Source organism: Tribolium madens, unplaced genomic scaffold (genome assembly GCF_015345945.1).
Source record: "Tribolium madens isolate multiple individuals breed KSU strain unplaced genomic scaffold, Tmad_KSU_1.1 Scaffold_2;HRSCAF=44;Tcas5.2_LGX, whole genome shotgun sequence".
NCBI classification, from domain to species: Eukaryota; Metazoa; Arthropoda; class Insecta; order Coleoptera; family Tenebrionidae; genus Tribolium; species Tribolium madens.
In genome coordinates, this window is record NW_025400995.1 from 671,920 (window position 1) to 689,075 (window position 17,156).

At 36.2% G+C, this 17,156-nt stretch overlaps 4 protein-coding genes across 7 annotated transcripts; 2 read left to right on the forward strand and 2 right to left on the reverse strand.

The window, feature by feature from the left end:
- Window positions 1-879: 879 nt before the first annotated feature.
- Window positions 880-3,988, reverse strand: LOC123006770 (protein phosphatase 1H). Its single transcript, XM_044401525.1, has 5 exons — window positions 3,277-3,988; window positions 3,111-3,230; window positions 2,841-3,063; window positions 1,577-1,734; window positions 880-1,528 (listed from the first exon to the last, which is right to left on the reverse strand). Exons 1-5 carry the CDS (start codon window positions 3,712-3,714, stop codon window positions 1,091-1,093), a joined length of 1,377 nt encoding a protein of 458 aa, XP_044257460.1. The 5' UTR covers window positions 3,715-3,988; the 3' UTR covers window positions 880-1,090.
- LOC123006769 (CTTNBP2 N-terminal-like protein) lies at window positions 3,827-6,444 on the forward strand. Of its 3 annotated transcripts, XM_044401523.1 has the most exons (8): window positions 3,829-4,397; window positions 4,445-4,546; window positions 4,592-5,125; window positions 5,175-5,335; window positions 5,380-5,543; window positions 5,591-5,664; window positions 5,708-6,021; window positions 6,085-6,444. In XM_044401523.1, the coding sequence occupies exons 1-8, from the start codon at window positions 4,224-4,226 to the stop codon at window positions 6,110-6,112; spliced, it is 1,551 nt and encodes a 516-aa protein (XP_044257458.1). In that variant the 5' UTR covers window positions 3,829-4,223; the 3' UTR covers window positions 6,113-6,444. The 3 variants fall into 3 exon arrangements, with proteins under 3 accessions (XP_044257459.1, XP_044257458.1, XP_044257457.1); XM_044401524.1 differs by having other exon boundaries at window positions 3,827-4,397; window positions 5,723-6,444; XM_044401522.1 differs by having other exon boundaries at window positions 5,708-6,444.
- Window positions 6,445-6,795: 351 nt separating this feature from the next.
- On the forward strand, window positions 6,796-8,552 carry LOC123006771 (glycine receptor subunit alpha-2). 2 transcript variants are annotated; one of them, XM_044401527.1, is made up of 7 exons: window positions 6,796-6,925; window positions 7,016-7,187; window positions 7,233-7,459; window positions 7,502-7,584; window positions 7,633-7,767; window positions 7,813-8,221; window positions 8,271-8,552. In XM_044401527.1, the coding sequence occupies exons 1-7, from the start codon at window positions 6,864-6,866 to the stop codon at window positions 8,395-8,397; spliced, it is 1,215 nt and encodes a 404-aa protein (XP_044257462.1). In that variant the 5' UTR covers window positions 6,796-6,863; the 3' UTR covers window positions 8,398-8,552. The 2 variants fall into 2 exon arrangements, with proteins under 2 accessions (XP_044257462.1, XP_044257461.1); XM_044401526.1 differs by having other exon boundaries at window positions 7,813-8,195; window positions 8,239-8,546.
- On the reverse strand, window positions 8,420-16,987 carry LOC123006768 (histone-lysine N-methyltransferase trithorax). Its single transcript, XM_044401521.1, has 8 exons — window positions 16,766-16,987; window positions 15,187-16,680; window positions 14,726-15,133; window positions 14,454-14,612; window positions 10,083-14,404; window positions 9,869-10,031; window positions 9,677-9,823; window positions 8,420-9,626 (listed from the first exon to the last, which is right to left on the reverse strand). Exons 1-8 carry the CDS (start codon window positions 16,901-16,903, stop codon window positions 9,453-9,455), a joined length of 7,005 nt encoding a protein of 2,334 aa, XP_044257456.1. The 5' UTR covers window positions 16,904-16,987; the 3' UTR covers window positions 8,420-9,452.
- Window positions 16,988-17,156: the final 169 nt, after the last annotated feature.

The following is a 17,156-nucleotide window of genomic DNA, read 5'->3' on the forward strand; positions in this document are numbered from 1 at the left end:
AACTGATCGTTAATAGTGAAAATGGCTGCTTGACTTCCATATACATGCAAACGGTTTCATCCCCGTTAGGTTATATTTCATCGCCATGGCTCATAGAATTTCATTAGGTCGTCATTGGGAAAGCAAGTTCAGTCAAGGGAAAAGCGAAACACTATGACGCTTTATTAGGGCTGTGCTACACTGAGACCGATTCTATTCCATCTCTGGTCTCGGAATTATATATTTCCTTCGTTATTTATGTCAATTTACATTCCCGTACAAAATACGACAATTTCATATTTTATACGTGTTTTATTGCTGACTGCAAGGTTTAATTCCTTCATATCTTTTCGGAACACAAATTTATAAACATAAATACAGTCATTAAAAAGTCGTTCTGTCGTTACGTTTTATTACACGCTTTACACAAGCAAAATTATTATTTCTTGCTGTCTTTGCTCGTCTTCATTCACTTACAGCTCAGGACAGGTGTAGTCGCACCGATTGTTATTCATAACTGAGGCCTAGACCATTATTTTCACTTCGCGAATTAGCATAAGCGGGGGTGAACACATGCAAGGGTAATATAACTGTTCTAACTCCATCTGTTGTAGACGCGCACCCCTACCCTTTTCAATAAAAACCACGGCAAATCTTTTTATGTTTTTTAAAAGTAAATATAAAATTTTCCGAAAATATATTGCTTTCGTTTTATGTTGTGCCGTATTGTATGGAAATGATATATGATTTAATGTGCATGAGTATAGGACGCGCGAACGTTCCGGAAATTATAGTTCTTTAGGCTAATATGAAAAATTGGTGTATTATAGGCACTTCCGGCAGAATATATGTCCACTTTCCGTAGTTGGGTGAAGGAAAAAAAAAAAAAAAAAACAAAAAAACTTTTTGTATCATTTCTATTGCAAACGTTTCCCAATCGGGTACAAAATATAAGGAATGAATGGTTAAGGTCCAAATACATGCGACCTTGATCTATAATATAAAACCGCACAGGTACAAACCATGTAACAAGATATGAAAACTTCAAATATAATAATGACTCGTATGCGTATCACTAATCTTTGGAGTGACGAAGCAACACAAAAATCAATCAATTTTCAGTGGTTTCGCTATACTTTCCAAGTAATTTTTCATATTCTAATTTATAAGGTAATAAAGGTATAACAAATACTGATATATCATCAGCGGAGGATGGTTTTCCGTCTTTAAGTTGCCAACTATGCTCACTCACTAGTGACCCTCTCGCCGACCCGACTAAACAAGTAGCAGCACTAACGTAACGTTCTTTTTCCATAAAAGTATTTAACGATTTTGCAACGACTTCTGCTGCTTTCGCACCACACACAACGTCCCATAATCCATCAGTGCCCATCACTAGGACCTCATTTTCGGTAACGTTCGTTATTTTGTGAACTTGCACTTCGGGATGCGACGAAAGGAACGGTTTTATCGGAGTTCTTTGATAAAGAGAAACAATATCATGATCACCGAAACCTCGGGTCACTCCTATAATCCCCATCACTCGACTCTACAAAAAACAAACGATAGATTTATTCAAGTGTCGGCAACCGCTTACTCTTTTCCCTTGACCGGTTATAACCGACCCTTTGAGATCATCCACTTGGAGGGTCTTGTAGGCCCAACCGCACATATGAGCGTCTCTATACATTATTGTCTTACCAAGTTCGCTAGATTTGGGAGGACGAACATATTCTTTTGATGTAAACTCTTGGCCTGAAAAATTGACACAATTCGAAACGTTAATTCTAATCATAAAAGCAAAGCCAAATCTACAATAACATTAAAATGCGTTAGTTATTAAATTTTCACACACAAAAACCGCTAATAACGCGACCTCTATCGGTAGCGCACGGAACTAAGATGGCCATAAAATGGAGTTTCGAACTGGTGGTGACATCTTGTTATCGCAACTACAACTAACACGTATTGATTATGAGCCGGAAAATTCGTAATTGTGAAATTCCAAATTATACCGAAATAGCGCAAAATAAGAATAAAAAATATGTTTTTTCTATTTCGGTGTCACAACTTTGTGACACTGTTTTTAGGCAACATTTTATGCAATACTTTTATCATCACTGTCGTTTTTAAGTGAGAAATTGTTATTTCATAGAAATTAATGCAATTTAAGCAATTTGGGTACTACATACGTCAAATGTCAAAAATTTTAACTGTCAAATATAATCCATTTAAATTGGCACAACAGTAGGCCATGATTGTGTAAACCACGCTTTAAATGTGAAAGAGGCTTTACATATTAAGGATTTAAATTTGTCATTAAAAATGTAAGGTTACGATAGTGAAAATTTAATTTTTAAAGAAGCCTTTTTCAGAATATACCTGAAGTAACCAATTTTTAATTATAATTTGAAAAAATACTAGGAATAACAAGCAACGAAAATAGTGAAAAAACGAATACAAATGTCAGTCAGTTCAACAAACTATGTAGGTAAATAATCAAAGAAAAACAAAAACCCCATTTGCCCTTATACTAGTGACATTCGCAGGGCTACAAACTTAAATATAAAATTCCATAGCAAACCATTATGCCAGTTTCAATGAAATCTACTATATACTCATGCATTGTAATGCGAGTGTTTATAAACTTGTTTTTTATTATACTATTGTATGAATTTTGTTTTTTATATTCTTTTTTAGAAATTTTATTTTCCGGGTCTCTAACGATTACTTAATTTTTCGCACAATTGTTTGTTATTTTTATTATTTAGTTACACCACCAAATAAGTCTTACCTCAGGTGTTCTGAGTGGCATCAATTAGCGACTTAATGAACTATAACTTAAAAAATCAGTTAATCACCTAATAAACTCGGTTGTTGTTCTGCAAGCCTTCTAATTCTGTCACGTTCATTTTCTGGAGTAAAATCCATAGACATTAGTGTAAATTTAGTATCTTTACAAATAATAGCGCGAGAATCGCCTGCATTTGCAACAAATAATTTATCTAAAATAAATAGGGCTACTAATGCTGTACAACCACCAGCAGCTTGATATTTAGTCCTATCCTCGGCTATAACTTGATCCTGTAATTGCAAATTTAAAATACATATAGTGGACCAAAACCACACACCATTTCTTTGAAAGCAGCTTCTAAAGCACCTGTTATAAGTAAGTCACTAGGTTTGGATTTGAGCTTCTTTTTTTCACTGAAAGCTATCCAAATGTCATCTTGGGCATCAACCAACTTTTCCTATAAGACAATTTCGGAATAAAAATCATCAAAGAGTGAAGTTTACATGTAAAATATGATGGAGCTGATTTGAAGCACACAGAGCTGCCCCAACTCCAGCATGGCCATCAAAAATGCCATAATAAGTATAGGGGATGGAAAATTTTTGAACGCCTTGCTTATCATTATATTCTACCCTTGTCAAGACACCTTGCCTGTACACCGCCTGATCCTCGTTCCACTTGGACTTCCCTGCGTTGACACACTCTGCGTACCCCGCATGGTGGGGCAGAGGCATACTAGGGTGAATGATAGGCCTAAGTCTGTGGTCGGCCGACATTTGCACTTCATCTTCAGACAAATTCAAAAAAGCAGGACGGCCGTACAAAAATTTAGGGGCCAAAGTTTGTTTGTTATGGGAATGGGGGTCGTTGGGGGCTGGTATACCGTTTGTCTCTAAACCACTCACAGCACCTATAACTGCATTTTTAAAACGGCTGAACATATTTAACACACTATCAAAAACAGTGAGATTTATCACATTTAAATAGCGTTATTTATCAATCACTGATTACACATCACGAACTGACAGTTTCTAACATCTGTCATCTGTCAAATGAAATATACTTGAATTTGTTGTGACTCCAGATTACAGGTGGACCAAAAAATAAATTCCAAATAAATTAATTATTTAGAATTTAAAACACTTTGAAAGTCACAGTGTTAAAAAATTTGAAACTAAATTAAAAAAATGATGCTGCATCTGATCTCTGGGGGAATTTGTTGTCGTGTGAGCAAAAAACTCAAATACCCTAAAGAGGAGTTCTCTTGGTTATGAGTAAATTAATCGATTGTTCACGTTAACCTCTAAGAGTGTTTTCCAAACTGTAAATTGATTGAACTCTACGTTTGGAATATAATGTCGATAATGTCGCAATTATCGATTGAGAAAATGATAGATTTGGCGATGTTTTAGCTGTTTGAAATTAGGGAAGCTGGAAAAAATCCTTCAACATGGCTTCTAATAACAATCAGCAGAATGGATGGTTGAGTGGCTTAGGAATGGGGTTTGGGGGCTCCTTAAGTTGTGTTCCGGAACAACAGCAACAACAACAACCGGGGGCTTCCACAGATCCAAATCAATTTGAACAACTAGATAGGACAAGTGCTGGCAGTAACACTCTTAAGGTTGTTCACACAATTATTAGTCACAATTCTAGTTTGATTTTTAACAGAGAAATCCCAAAATGGAACTTTCAAAAACCGATCTTCTTAAATTAGTCACGTATTTTGAAGGTGAAATTCAGGCTCGAGATATTGCAATTGCCACCTTGAAGGTTCGTATTTTTTAAGTCTTTTCTCTTATTAATTTATTTATTCAGTCTGAGAGGTTGAAACAAGTGGTGAATGTGGGACGCTATAGACCAGCGGTGGCCTCTGACCCCTACACAGCTTTACTTAGAGACAGTATTGCAGATGGACCAAATGCGAAACCTGTTATAAATGAACAAGAAATGGCTGTTGCAGCTGAACAACAGTTGCAAGCCCTAGAACAATTAGCGCTACAACAAAGACGTGCTCATCAACATATGATAAATATACTAAAAGAAGCTGAAGCAAAACATAGGAAAGTTATACAAGACCTAGAAGAAGAGAAATGTAAACACGAACATGATACTGCTCAAGGTGACGATATCACCTATGGTTTAGAAATGGAGAGAACTAGACTAAGACAAGAATTGGAAATGGAAAGGGCTGCAAGGAAAAAATTAGAAAAAGAAGTTAAAAAACAATTAGAAATGGCTGATGAAGAAAGAGCGAGACAAAAACAAATTGTTCTGCTTCTACTAGCTGAAAGGAAAAAAATTATAGTCAAATATATCGAGGAGAGAAAAAGAAGTGAAGATTTAGCACAAGTAATTGTTCACTTTTTGTGTTTCAACTTATACAAATTTGAAATTTTAGATATTATCTGAAGAAAAATCAAGGATTGATAGTATGGCTGAAGGTTTAGAAGAAGAAAGCAAAAAATCACTTCAAATGGAGGCTGAACTTGAAAAACAATTACATGTTTTCGAAGCTGACAAAAAATCATTAACACAACAACTTGCCATAAAAGAGGCTAGGTAAATAATTACGTAACAGTAAAAACATAATAACATTTTTTTAGATGTCAAGAATTGGAAGCTGAATTACAAAAATTAAAATCAGATTATGAATTACTTAAAACTCGAAATAACACAACTTGTGATAGTGCAGCTCCTATGATTAGTAGTGTAGCTAAAGTGGTACAACCGACGGCGACTGTTTCAAGTGTCCCAGTTTCAGGCCCTAGTAATAATAATTTTTTTCATTGTGTTATTTCTAATTTATTATTGTAGCAACGGGCATTGCTCAGTCTGTAACACCGGGTCAGGCTCTGCGTCAGACAGCAATTGCGCCCCCTGTGCCAAAGGTAAGGGCACTCAACTAGTACTTTAACAAAAAGAAAATTTCAGTTAATTTCAACACAGCCACCAGTAACGCGATCTCAACCGAAAGCAGCATTTCAATACCAAGCGACCACTGCCCCCCAAACGCCCCCCAAGAAGGGGGCCGTGGCGGGACGAGGTGTCCCTCCGCCAATTCCCCCCAATAAACCTGTCATTCCCTGCAAACAAACACCAGCTCGACGACCTGATGGTACCGAGTCTGAGAAAAAAAAAAGCAATGTTGGTAGTAAGGAAGCAGCACCATCTTCCGGTGAACCAAGTCGTAGTGGCTCGCAAGGAATTGAAATCTTAGGTCAAGAGTTGGCCGATTTTCAACAAATGTTTGTTACTATGGCAACTAGCAATAATACTTAGGAGTAATTGTGGAATTTATTTGTTGACAGGTTGGGGTCTGACGGTAATCAGAATTGACCTCAGAAGTCCACTTCTTATGTGATAATTACTAAATTAAATCTATACTTGACTTGCATAGTGCATGAGTTAGAATTATTTTTTTACTTTGGCACTGCAACTTTAGCCCAGTAACTTTTCTTGGGGCGGATCAAGACGGCTGCGTGTACTAAATCTCTAATTGTGACTGAAATATCTCGAATACTTTATAGCGGAATTGATGTGCATTGCATTTTATTTAATTTATCATATCGTTTTATTTGCTTTTATACTTAGGGACAAGTATTGTTATTTAAATTGAGCTACTTAAATTTGGTTGTATTTTTATACAAATAAACTTTTTTTTCATATTACGACTCGCCTGACCATTTATGCAAACCAACAAAATCAACGTTTTGAAATAGTTATGTTTAGAAGAGAAAATTATAAGTGTAATAATAGTAGACATAAATATATGTACATAATGTAAAGTGTTTACTTGTACAAAGTAGTATTAAAGTGTGTATAGTTATAGGAGTAGGTACGGCGTGAACATCCTATGGATCTCACATTGAAATCTTCCTTAAAGTTACTGAACTAATTTAAGACAGTGCATTGCTACGGGTTCTCACCCGGTGATTTTTTTTTTAATTTGTAACTTATTCTAAGCTTATTATTAGTATAATTAAATTAGTGTAAACTGTAAAGGAGCTAGTCGTTAGTGTAGCTAACAGTGGTAGAAACCCCGTGTCTATCACGACCATTAATGAGATTACATTAATCGTACTTCACTATGGTATTCTGTGTTTTACTGGCTCTGTGTATGATCTCAAATGTAAAGAGCACTCATACCTAGTAAGTAGGTACTAACTATTATTTACGCCCCCTTCCCTTGTTACTAATTTTAACATTAAACGAGATGATCAAATGAACCAATCATTTTAGTAGAAAGCACCGTGACCACATTGAAGAAACCAGTCTCTCATTGAGCGACATTCTACCACCAAAACCCAAACATTACGACAAAAATCGAGCCCCTAAACTTCAAGGACAACCAACTGTTGTCTACTTTCACGTTACTGTCCTCTCTCTTGATTCAATCAATGAAGAATCGATGGCAAGTCTTGCCCAAAGTCAGGTCGTAAGTTAAGTTTTTTTGCAGACTTACGTCACGGATATATTCCTAGCGCAAAGTTGGAGAGATCCCAGACTCCGATTTCCCGAGAATATGAGCGAGGAATACAGGATTTTAGATGTGGAGTGGCTCCATAATATTTGGAGACCTGACTGTTTTTTTAAAAATGCGAAAAGTGTAACGTTTCATGAAATGACGATACCAAACCACTATTTGTGGCTCTATCACGATAAAACCTTACTCTATATGTCTAAGTAAGAACGAGTGTTAACACCGTGTAATTGATTTTTTTTAAGATTAACTCTTGTACTTTCATGTGCTATGCATTTCGAGTCGTACCCACATGACACCCAGATTTGCTCCATGATGATTGAAAGTTGTGCGTAACTCCTTTGAATAAAATCTAATTCTATTCAAAAAATTTCAGTGTCGCACACTGATCACGACTTGGTTTTTATTTGGAATATGACTGATCCTCTTGTTGTCAATCCCACAATTGAGTTGCCTCAACTCGACATTTCTAATAATTACACAACGGATTGTACAATTGAATATTCCACAGGCAAGTCAACAAAACCAAAAAAAATTTTTCTAAATTAAAACATAGGTAACTTCACATGTTTGGCCATTGTTTTTAACTTGAAACGCAGATTGGGTTACCACTTGTTCCACACTTACATTCCCTCAGCTTTGATTGTTGTCATGTCATGGATATCTTTCTGGATTAAACCTGAAGCTATTCCAGCAAGGGTAACCCTTGGAGTTACCTCTCTACTAACTTTAGCCACCCAAAATACCCAGTCTCAACAATCTCTTCCTCCTGTCTCTTATGTTAAAGCAATCGATGTGTGGATGTCCAGTTGTTCGGTTTTTGTGTTTTTATCACTGATGGAATTTGCTGTTGTTAATAATTTTATGGGTCCTGTTGCAACAAAAGCCATGAAAGGGTATTCAGATGAAGATATCACTTCGCAGTTTAATGAATATAGGGTATGTGAAGTTAATGAGTTGCTTTTGTGATTTTTCTTTTTAGGGAATTGATGAGCCACGTTTTAGTACTGCCAGTCAGCCACAATACGATACTTTTTGTCATGGGAAAAACATAGCTCTTTGTATTGACCAATTTTCTCGGTTTTTCTTCCCGTTTTCGTTTATTATTCTCAATATTGTGTACTGGACTACGTTTTTGTAAAATAAATAAAAAATCGTTTTATTCTGAATGTTTTATTGGAAATATTACAAGTGTATAGCACAGCTGCTCGAATTAGTATAAGTAAAAGCACCAGAAGGAGCACGATCTTTATATACAATAAAAATTTAAGACACTGTAAAATCGTTCAATTTATATACAACACAAGGCCTCTTATCACGCTGTAGAACTTTCCATTGTTCTACTAATAAAAACTGATATGTCGATATTGTCATTTGTAAAATTACAATCACAATTTCTAACATGTTCGTTATTGTACACACACACATTTGAGTTTTAAGTTTTGAATGAGATTTGCAGTTAAAAGTTGTTTGCCATAGGTACCTATAAATAAAACAATCGTTAAAAAAAAACTATATACAAAAATTAATATACAAAAAAGCCTGTTTGGGTGATGTAATATATCATACAGTGGAGTATATATTTGCTCATTTTATAAATGATACAACACAATTCGAACTGTTGGTAGCATTTGATGCACGGGCGTTTAATTCATAGCAGAACATAATTACAACTTATATAAAGGAATAATGTACAATAATAAGATCTGTATTTGTACGTAAGAGAATTCTAAATTGTATTTTCACATTCGTTTCCAAAACACGACTCAATTACCAGTATTATTACTCAAAATAAAAGTAATTTTTCGCGTGTATAACTAGATAATTACACTGGACTATGAAACATATCACATATTCACTTTTTATCAAAATTTATAACTATATAGTATTATAGCACCTATGCAGCCAATGGCACAAATGCATAAAATCTCACAGCCAAATATATACATAAATTTGAAAAAAATACTGACAAAACTTAAGAATGTAATAACTTTAAAATGGCAAATAGGTGCTACCGTGGAAGTAGATTACATAAGTTCAATTATATACAACCGTAATTACAAACACAATATACATTACATACACAAAATAAAAGTATAAAATAAAAAAAAAGTTCGTCATTTGTTCAATTTCTTTTGAGCTCACTCGATGAAAATAAGAAAAAATACTGATAAAAACATAAATTCAAATTAAATATCAGTTGAGAAATTTCCGACAACGCCGTGTTCCACAAGTGCATGGAATTTTATCTTCCTCAATGGGAAATTTATAATCGTATGTTAACTCTTCTCCACAAATGATTCGTCTTAAAGCAAAAATGATGATGTGCTTGTGACCCAAAATTTCAACAACTTTAGAATAACAATTCGGCTAAAAAATAAGCAAATTAATCGGATTTCCCACCATTAACAATAACTTACATCACAAGAATGATTTATAAACCTGGCCGCATTTCCGGTCATGGTCGCATCAACAACCAAATTATCGTCAATTCGAAACATGTAACAACCAATTCCTTTCGAATTATAATACTTTTCCCTCTTATCAGTCAAAACTGATCTAATAACCTATAGAAAGTTTTTAGTATAGTTATTTATTCAATTTTAACTTACTTCTCCTGAGTATTCTATAACCATTTCTCCTGCTTCAAAATCCCTCAAACAGAATAATCCACGTCGGTGGATTTTTGAACGATACACTCCCACTGAATATTTACTAGTGAGTTTCAATTGTCGGAATCGCATGGCCATTGGTAAATTATTTACAGAGCCCCTTCTACAAACCGTATAAGTCAAAAAAAAAAAAATTAAAAAAAAAATCCCTTACCTTGGCACTAAATCTGAACAGAATAGACTATGTTCAGGCTTCCGATGTTTCGATGCCAACCACCTGAACATATCATAGGGTTCATTTCGTTTAATGTGTGGTGCACACCTCGCACTCCCGTGCGTGTGCCCCACAAGCTCGTCCTCAATTTCTATACATTTCGATGGAAAGTTGAACATCGGCCTATACTTCGAGCACTTGGTAGCACCTGGCAATTGCTCAATGAGATACTTAAGTCCTGAAGTCTTCAATCCGAGAATTTGCAAACTATTAACAATACTTGTGGAATCTGAGGGCAAAAGTGGCATATTGTGAGCCGCCCGTGCGTTTTGCACAGCTTCGAAAACTTTAGTCCACAAGTCGGCAATGGAAGTTGATGAATACCGAAAACCATCCTGTGTCTCAATTGTGTAAAGTATAGATGGGACATTCTCATTTTCCTTTTTCTCGAGAGGAAAATGTTTTGGAGGGTCAATAGTGGCAACCTTCCTTTCGGTTTTTTCAGGCCGGTTTTGTTTATCACTAAGTGATAGAATGTGTAGTGGTTTTGGGGGGTTAAAATTCGACTTGATTGGTTTTAACGGTGCTATTTGTACCGGAGAGTTGCGATTGTTGAAATTGTTGTTTAGTTTATACGGCGGTTCAGTTGGTTTAAAATTGTTTACTTTGGGGCTTATTGTAGGTTCCTCGACATTGTTACTGACTTTGTATGAACCGTCTTGGGTCTGTTTTTGGAACACTAGTTTCAAAGGAGAGTCTTTCTTGGCTTCATTTATGTCATTTTCTAATTGAGTTTCGATTGGTTTCTTGTCAGGTTCAATCACCGGTTCTACGACTTTCTCCAGGATTTTTATTTCTTTTCTAATTGCTTCAATTTTTTCTGTTGGTATTTTAACTTTGTTTGGTTCTTTCGTTTCTTTTAAAGTTTGCATTGGGAGGACACGACTCATGGGGCGATTTTGTGTTGTTGGTACAGATTTAGGTGTTGGTGTGACAATATTGGTTGGTATTCCTTGTTCTGGGACAAAAGGTGCTGTAGGTAGTGTAATACTATTCGTATTAGTGACACTAATTGGTTGATTATTCGGTTTTTGAAATGCAGGTGTTGAGTATTTACATTGATTGATTTCTGTTTGTTGTATAACATTCGTTAGTGTATTTTGAGGTACTTCGAGTGACTGTGAATTGACCAATTGTCCTGTGTTTAGTAGAACAAAACTATTCGTTGCCACATCTAATACTGGTTCTAATTTACTGGTCTGGAATACTTGTGTCGTTGTAGAATAACTACTATTGGCAGTTAAAACTCCTGGTACTGTTGTTGGTAGAAACTGTTGAGATTGCATTACAGTGTTCTGTACTATAGTCTCAAAACCGTAATAGACCGGTTGTACTTGCGGTGGTGTCCAACTCAATGAACCATTCCCATCAACAATCAACTGATTTTCCAAAACTCGTGGTTGTTGAATAATCATCGTCGGTTGAATACCAGGCAACAAACTTATCAAATTACTATCAGCTTGTAACTGCACCAACGGTTGTGGATTTATCGTTGAATTGATTTGAGGTGAAATCGTTGTAACGTATTGTACATTTTGACCAGATTGTTGTTGGAAAGTGTCAACAAAAGTCGGAATAAAATTATTCGATGGCAAGTGTTGGACAATTACAGGGGCCGAACTTGCCGGTATCACAATTGTTTCCTCCTCATGACCCCTCTTAGCAGCAATCGATCTTCTTCCTTTAAAAATCTTAGTCGGACTTTTTTGCTCCACCGGTTTAACCCATCGATTTCCAGGAACGTTAATCATCGAATTGATAATTGTTGAATTATTTAATAACTTATCAGTGAAAGTAATCTGATTTTGGGGTGTTACATTAATAACAGGAGCTACATTAGTCGAGTATGGCATGGATTGTATCGGTTGAAACTCCATTTGAGGGTTAATAGCGGTTAATACCGGGTTAACCGGTAGTGGGGAGTTGACACAAAGAGAGACAGTTGGAGGTAAACAAAACGGTTGCGAGGTTTGTTCGTTAACTGAGACAGTCGATTGCGATACTGTAAACACTTCACTATTAACCACTGGTTTGGTTTGGGGGATAATTATTTCCGGATTTTGAGGAACAGTAATCACTTCTGAATTCGATTTCGATGCTACAAAAGTCTGAGTATTTAACACAGAAGTGTGAATTTCATTTTGATAAGATTCATATGACGTTATGAGAACAGGTGGTGGTATTTCAGTGTTGACAGTCGTTGTTTCAGTTACGTGAATTTGAGTTGTTTCATGATTCGTATCTTGATCTTGATTCAATTCTGAATCACTTTCACTCGTGCAAATAATTTCACATGCATCTAAGTGTCTTTTATAGCTTGCTTGTGTCCGGTAAGTACACTGGCAACGTTCACACGTGACTGGTTCTTCGGAAACATCTGAATCCCAGATGTTTACATTATTAACACCCACTGGTGACCCACAATCACTCGAACTGTCATCAAAGTTACCATCGACTTGTAACAGTTGAAAAAACAAATTATTTTCACGTGGGGTTATTTTCCGTTTCTTAATCACAGGAGAAAAACTATTATCCAATTTGCAACTCAGTGTCAGACTACAAGTTTTTTGTTTTTTCACATCGTCAAACTCTTCCATAGTTTCAACTTCCTCTGATTTTTTCAATTCACTGTTCACGTTGTTATCAGAGTTGGTCGTTTCTGATTTCGAATCCATACTAATAAAATCCTCGTAAGACATAAGTTTCGGGAAAATGTCCTGTACTGAGATTCCATCAAGCAACTCATGAGGGAGTTCCTCAAAAATAGCATCGGTGATTTCAGGTGATAAAAGATCAGCTCCGTTTTGAGGCTCCTCCTCATCATCAAACTCAATAACATCCAACTTCTTCTTGTCTATATCCTTGTGCCAAAGGAGGATTTCCTTCAATTTACGTTCAACTACCGACTTTGGTAACGAATGATCAACGGTGAAACTCTTATCAACGTGAAGATTATTAACATGAGCATTTAAAATCGAAGTTGATATTTTATACGAAACTAATCTCCAAGGCTCAACTGTTGACCAAAACAACTTTGAACAATTATAACCGACCGGAATGATAGCCTCAATAGTATCCGACATAACAGGATTGATTTTTCCAAGATTTGTAACACAAAGTGATCCAACCATGACGTTAACTTTTTCAATTTGTGAATATTGCCCTTTTTTATAATCAGCCAACTCGACAAAAACAGATCTCCGAATATTAAAATCATTAGATGTGACTATAACGCTACTAGTTTTCGGTAGTTCATGACTACAACAATATACAGTCTTGTCATGCATAAAATGACATTTAGCGGTTCTTGCACATATGAAGTGATAAATCTCGCAACAGTTCTTGAAACAACACCCAACTGTTGCCCCTTTTTGTTTACAATACGAACAACGCATTAGACGACCTCTTGAGAGTGCACTGTGGACGTTTTGGAGGGAACCATCGATCTCTTCATAGACTTCGGACGACCATAATGCACAGTTTATGTGCACCCATTCGTTTTGTCCACAGTAAAGTAACCGAGATTCAAGATGGCTTAAACCATCACCTATACTTTTACAAAACGAACAATATCTCGAGTCTATTGACACGCATTCGATTTGACCACAAATGTCTTCATCATTGTTATTATTACATAAAAATCGTTGTTTCGTATTGTTCCATTTTGAGTCTTGAGAAATGTCAAACCAAGGAAATACTGATTTGAGAATTAATCGGTAGATATTTACCAACTCATCCGATTGTGTCTGAGCTAACCCTTCTTCCATTTCTTTATGAAAGTCTTTCACTGAACTGTATTCATTCGAGTTTGCTTTACGTTTAATATCTAGCACAGTCAAAGTCCGAGTTTGGTTGATTTTAAAATCACTGAAACTCTTCAAAGGCGCTTCAGTCCTATCACTGTCACTGTTCTTAAAACTATTAAAATATGTAACTAAATTCTCCTGATTGTCATCGCCGTCATTCTCACAATCACTTTTCCTATCGGTAGTTCTTGTCAACGTAACGTAATTATTTAAAAGATTTAACTTTAACATATTTTTAGCTGTTTTGTTTTTGCTTAATAACCGCAACACTTGATTAAAATTATACTTCAGTTCGGACTCTACTGATTTACGCCAAGCAGGTGGTGAATGTTTCGAACACACACAACACAAGTATTTAACAGACTCGGGAAGATAACTCAAGATGTGATAATACTCTTCTGATAAATCCTCACAATCCGCGTGAATCCACTTTTTACATTTTGTACATTCCATCATCTAAAAACTCAACTCGTTTACAAAAAATTATTAAAACTTAAAATAGCACCTTTTCGTTCGTATCAATCTCTCTAAATGGTATCAAACAAACGGGACATGATCCTTTCCTCCGTAGTTTAAAGCAGGTCACGCATAACGACGAATTCCCAAAAAAATTTGCAGTGTTTATGTCACCACAGTCTTTGCAACTCAGGCATTTTGAACAGATCTACAAAATTGCGGCTTTTAGCACTAGGTTTTCAATTAACTGTATTATGAAACAGGTCAAAAAATATTGCTATTTGTGGTTGAATTTAAAATAATGTGGTAAACGCTACTCACCATCGGTTTACCTTTGCCGGCCCAGTCTGTGTTTAAACATTCCGAATGGTACGCTTTGGAGCACTTTTGACAGTGGATTTTTTGTCTGTCTGCTTGGTTGCACGCGTTGCAAGTGGTGCATCTTGGACAGATCCATACGTTTTGTCTGTTATTGCTGGCGGTAATTTGAGGACTTCTTTCAAGACAAAAGGGGTGATATGGTTCACAACAGAGAGAACAGTGTAAAAGTGCCTCGCGTCCAGCACTGCCACAAAGAAAACAAATAGCAGGCATTGGAAATTGTTGAGAGGCAATGAGACAAAAACCGTTTTGATTGACATCATCTAAATCGTAATTATCCCAATAATTGATTGAGATCATGTTTTGGACTTCTTGTAGATTGGGTTTCTTTTCAAAATCGGATTTGTTCTGAAATTAGAAATGTTACTAGAGTAAAAAGTGTTTAAGTTTATTATACTCACTTCACTGAAAGACGTAAACGTTGAAGATGTGAAAGACTGAAGTGACGAAGACGAAGATACGGATGAAAAAGGCACTCTATGGTTTCTATCCCTTTTAATTTGAGAAATTAAATTTTCATTTAGTACCAATGGCACCTTTATTGATTTATCATTATCGGATTCATTTTCGCTGCATTCTACATCTTTCAACTTGACTTGTGGCGTTTCAATGTTTTCACTCGTCTTTTGTGCTTTTCTTGGGCATTCCTCAATTCTCTTCTTCTCGACATCACCTGGAAACATGGCCAAGGGTTGACCCAAAACTATAGAAGCACTACGACAAACGTGTTTGACTCTCGGTCCTTTCAGATCAATTTTTTGCCTTTTAATATCGGAAGTTGGAGTTGATTGCGTGACAGGTTTAGTGTTTTTAAACCTGACGGGTCGTTGATTCACCGTTTTCTGTTCAGGTTTGTTGATATTTTGAACGCTGACTTGCCACAATAAGGGTAGGGAGTTGTTGAACATGACGTTAGAGCCTTGCATGTTTTTTGGAAGTAGTTGGATTAGGCTGTTTTTCAAAGATTGGGGCATTTGGAAGGAGCGAAGGCACATTTTCAGCCAACAGGCGGGGCACCGGGACTTGTAGGCGCACCGAATGAGTTTCATTTGTTGGCTGCGCACTATGGGGGGCACGTGGCACATTCCTTGTCCCTTGTGGCAAACCAGAGTAGCACTGCTGAGGTTCTTGCCGCATGACTGCCGTTTTATCATCTTTGAGATGAATTTCCGGCATGATTCGCAGCTGTAGATGTTGAATTTGCGCGCTTGTTTTACGAAACGGTAGAAACGGACGGCACCACAGACACCACAAGTCACTGTTCCCGGCGGAGAGCCGTTCGTCGAGCTGCTGGAGAAGGGGCCTTCGGAGCCTTTGGGGGTTTGGTTGTGGAGTTTCAAGCGCGCTTGACGGAGGACGACGCGCCCGTTTGAGAATGTTTTTGTTGGCGGTTCTGACGCACTGTCACTTTTGTTGGTTTTCGACGGGTTTTCGCTTTGTTTTATACAATGTCTTTTGGTGATGACGCGCTTTTTTAGCGTTAATGTGTCACTCAAGTCCACGTTTATGAATCTTTTGTTTGGTTTTATTACACGCGATGAATGGACACTTCTTGTGGGCAATACGAATTTTCCAACGAGATTATTACTTTCTTTTGTTATTCCTGTTCTGCACTGGCGGAAATTTTTTATTGGGGAGTATGCATGCACTGATTTGCGATTGATGTTTGCCTTCCTTGATGCTGTGCAATTTAATTTGCTTTTAACTGAGAGTTTACAGGAAACACTTGTTTTATTACAGAGTTTTGATATTAGACCACGTTTAGACGAATTATTGCTCATCAATGCTTTCGAACTTTGCATTTTTCGATTCAGTCTTCTTCTCAATGACACTTTTGTATTTATATTGTTTAAATTTACACTTTCACTGCTTTTTTCGACATCTTTTTCGGCGCCCTAGAATTAGAAAATGTTTTTTTATCATAAATGAATCAAATATAGTTTGGTTTTGTTATTATTGCTCAAAACTGTTTATGTTTACCTGTTTGTTTTCTGCAACAGTTTCAACTGTCATAGACCTGCTAGATTCAATAATTCCCTCTGAGGTGGGTGGAAGAACATTAATTCTTTTCCTATTAACATGTTTCGATGGTTTTCCGGGAAATTTTGAACGGCCCATTTTGTTTTTTTATTTATTATTTACATTTTAAAGATAGGATAATCTACAATCAACGCATCACACATTTCACTAGTTTAGTGTTAGTGTAATTGCTCTATCGGTAATGCAGGAAATTTCAATCAACCAACAACATGATGCATACAAACTCCCCATTTTTTCCGTGAAAAAAACAACAAAAGCTAATTTTAAAATAACTTTTACGATCAATATCTTTCGTAATGATACTTTATTCAATATTTCATACAAAAAATGA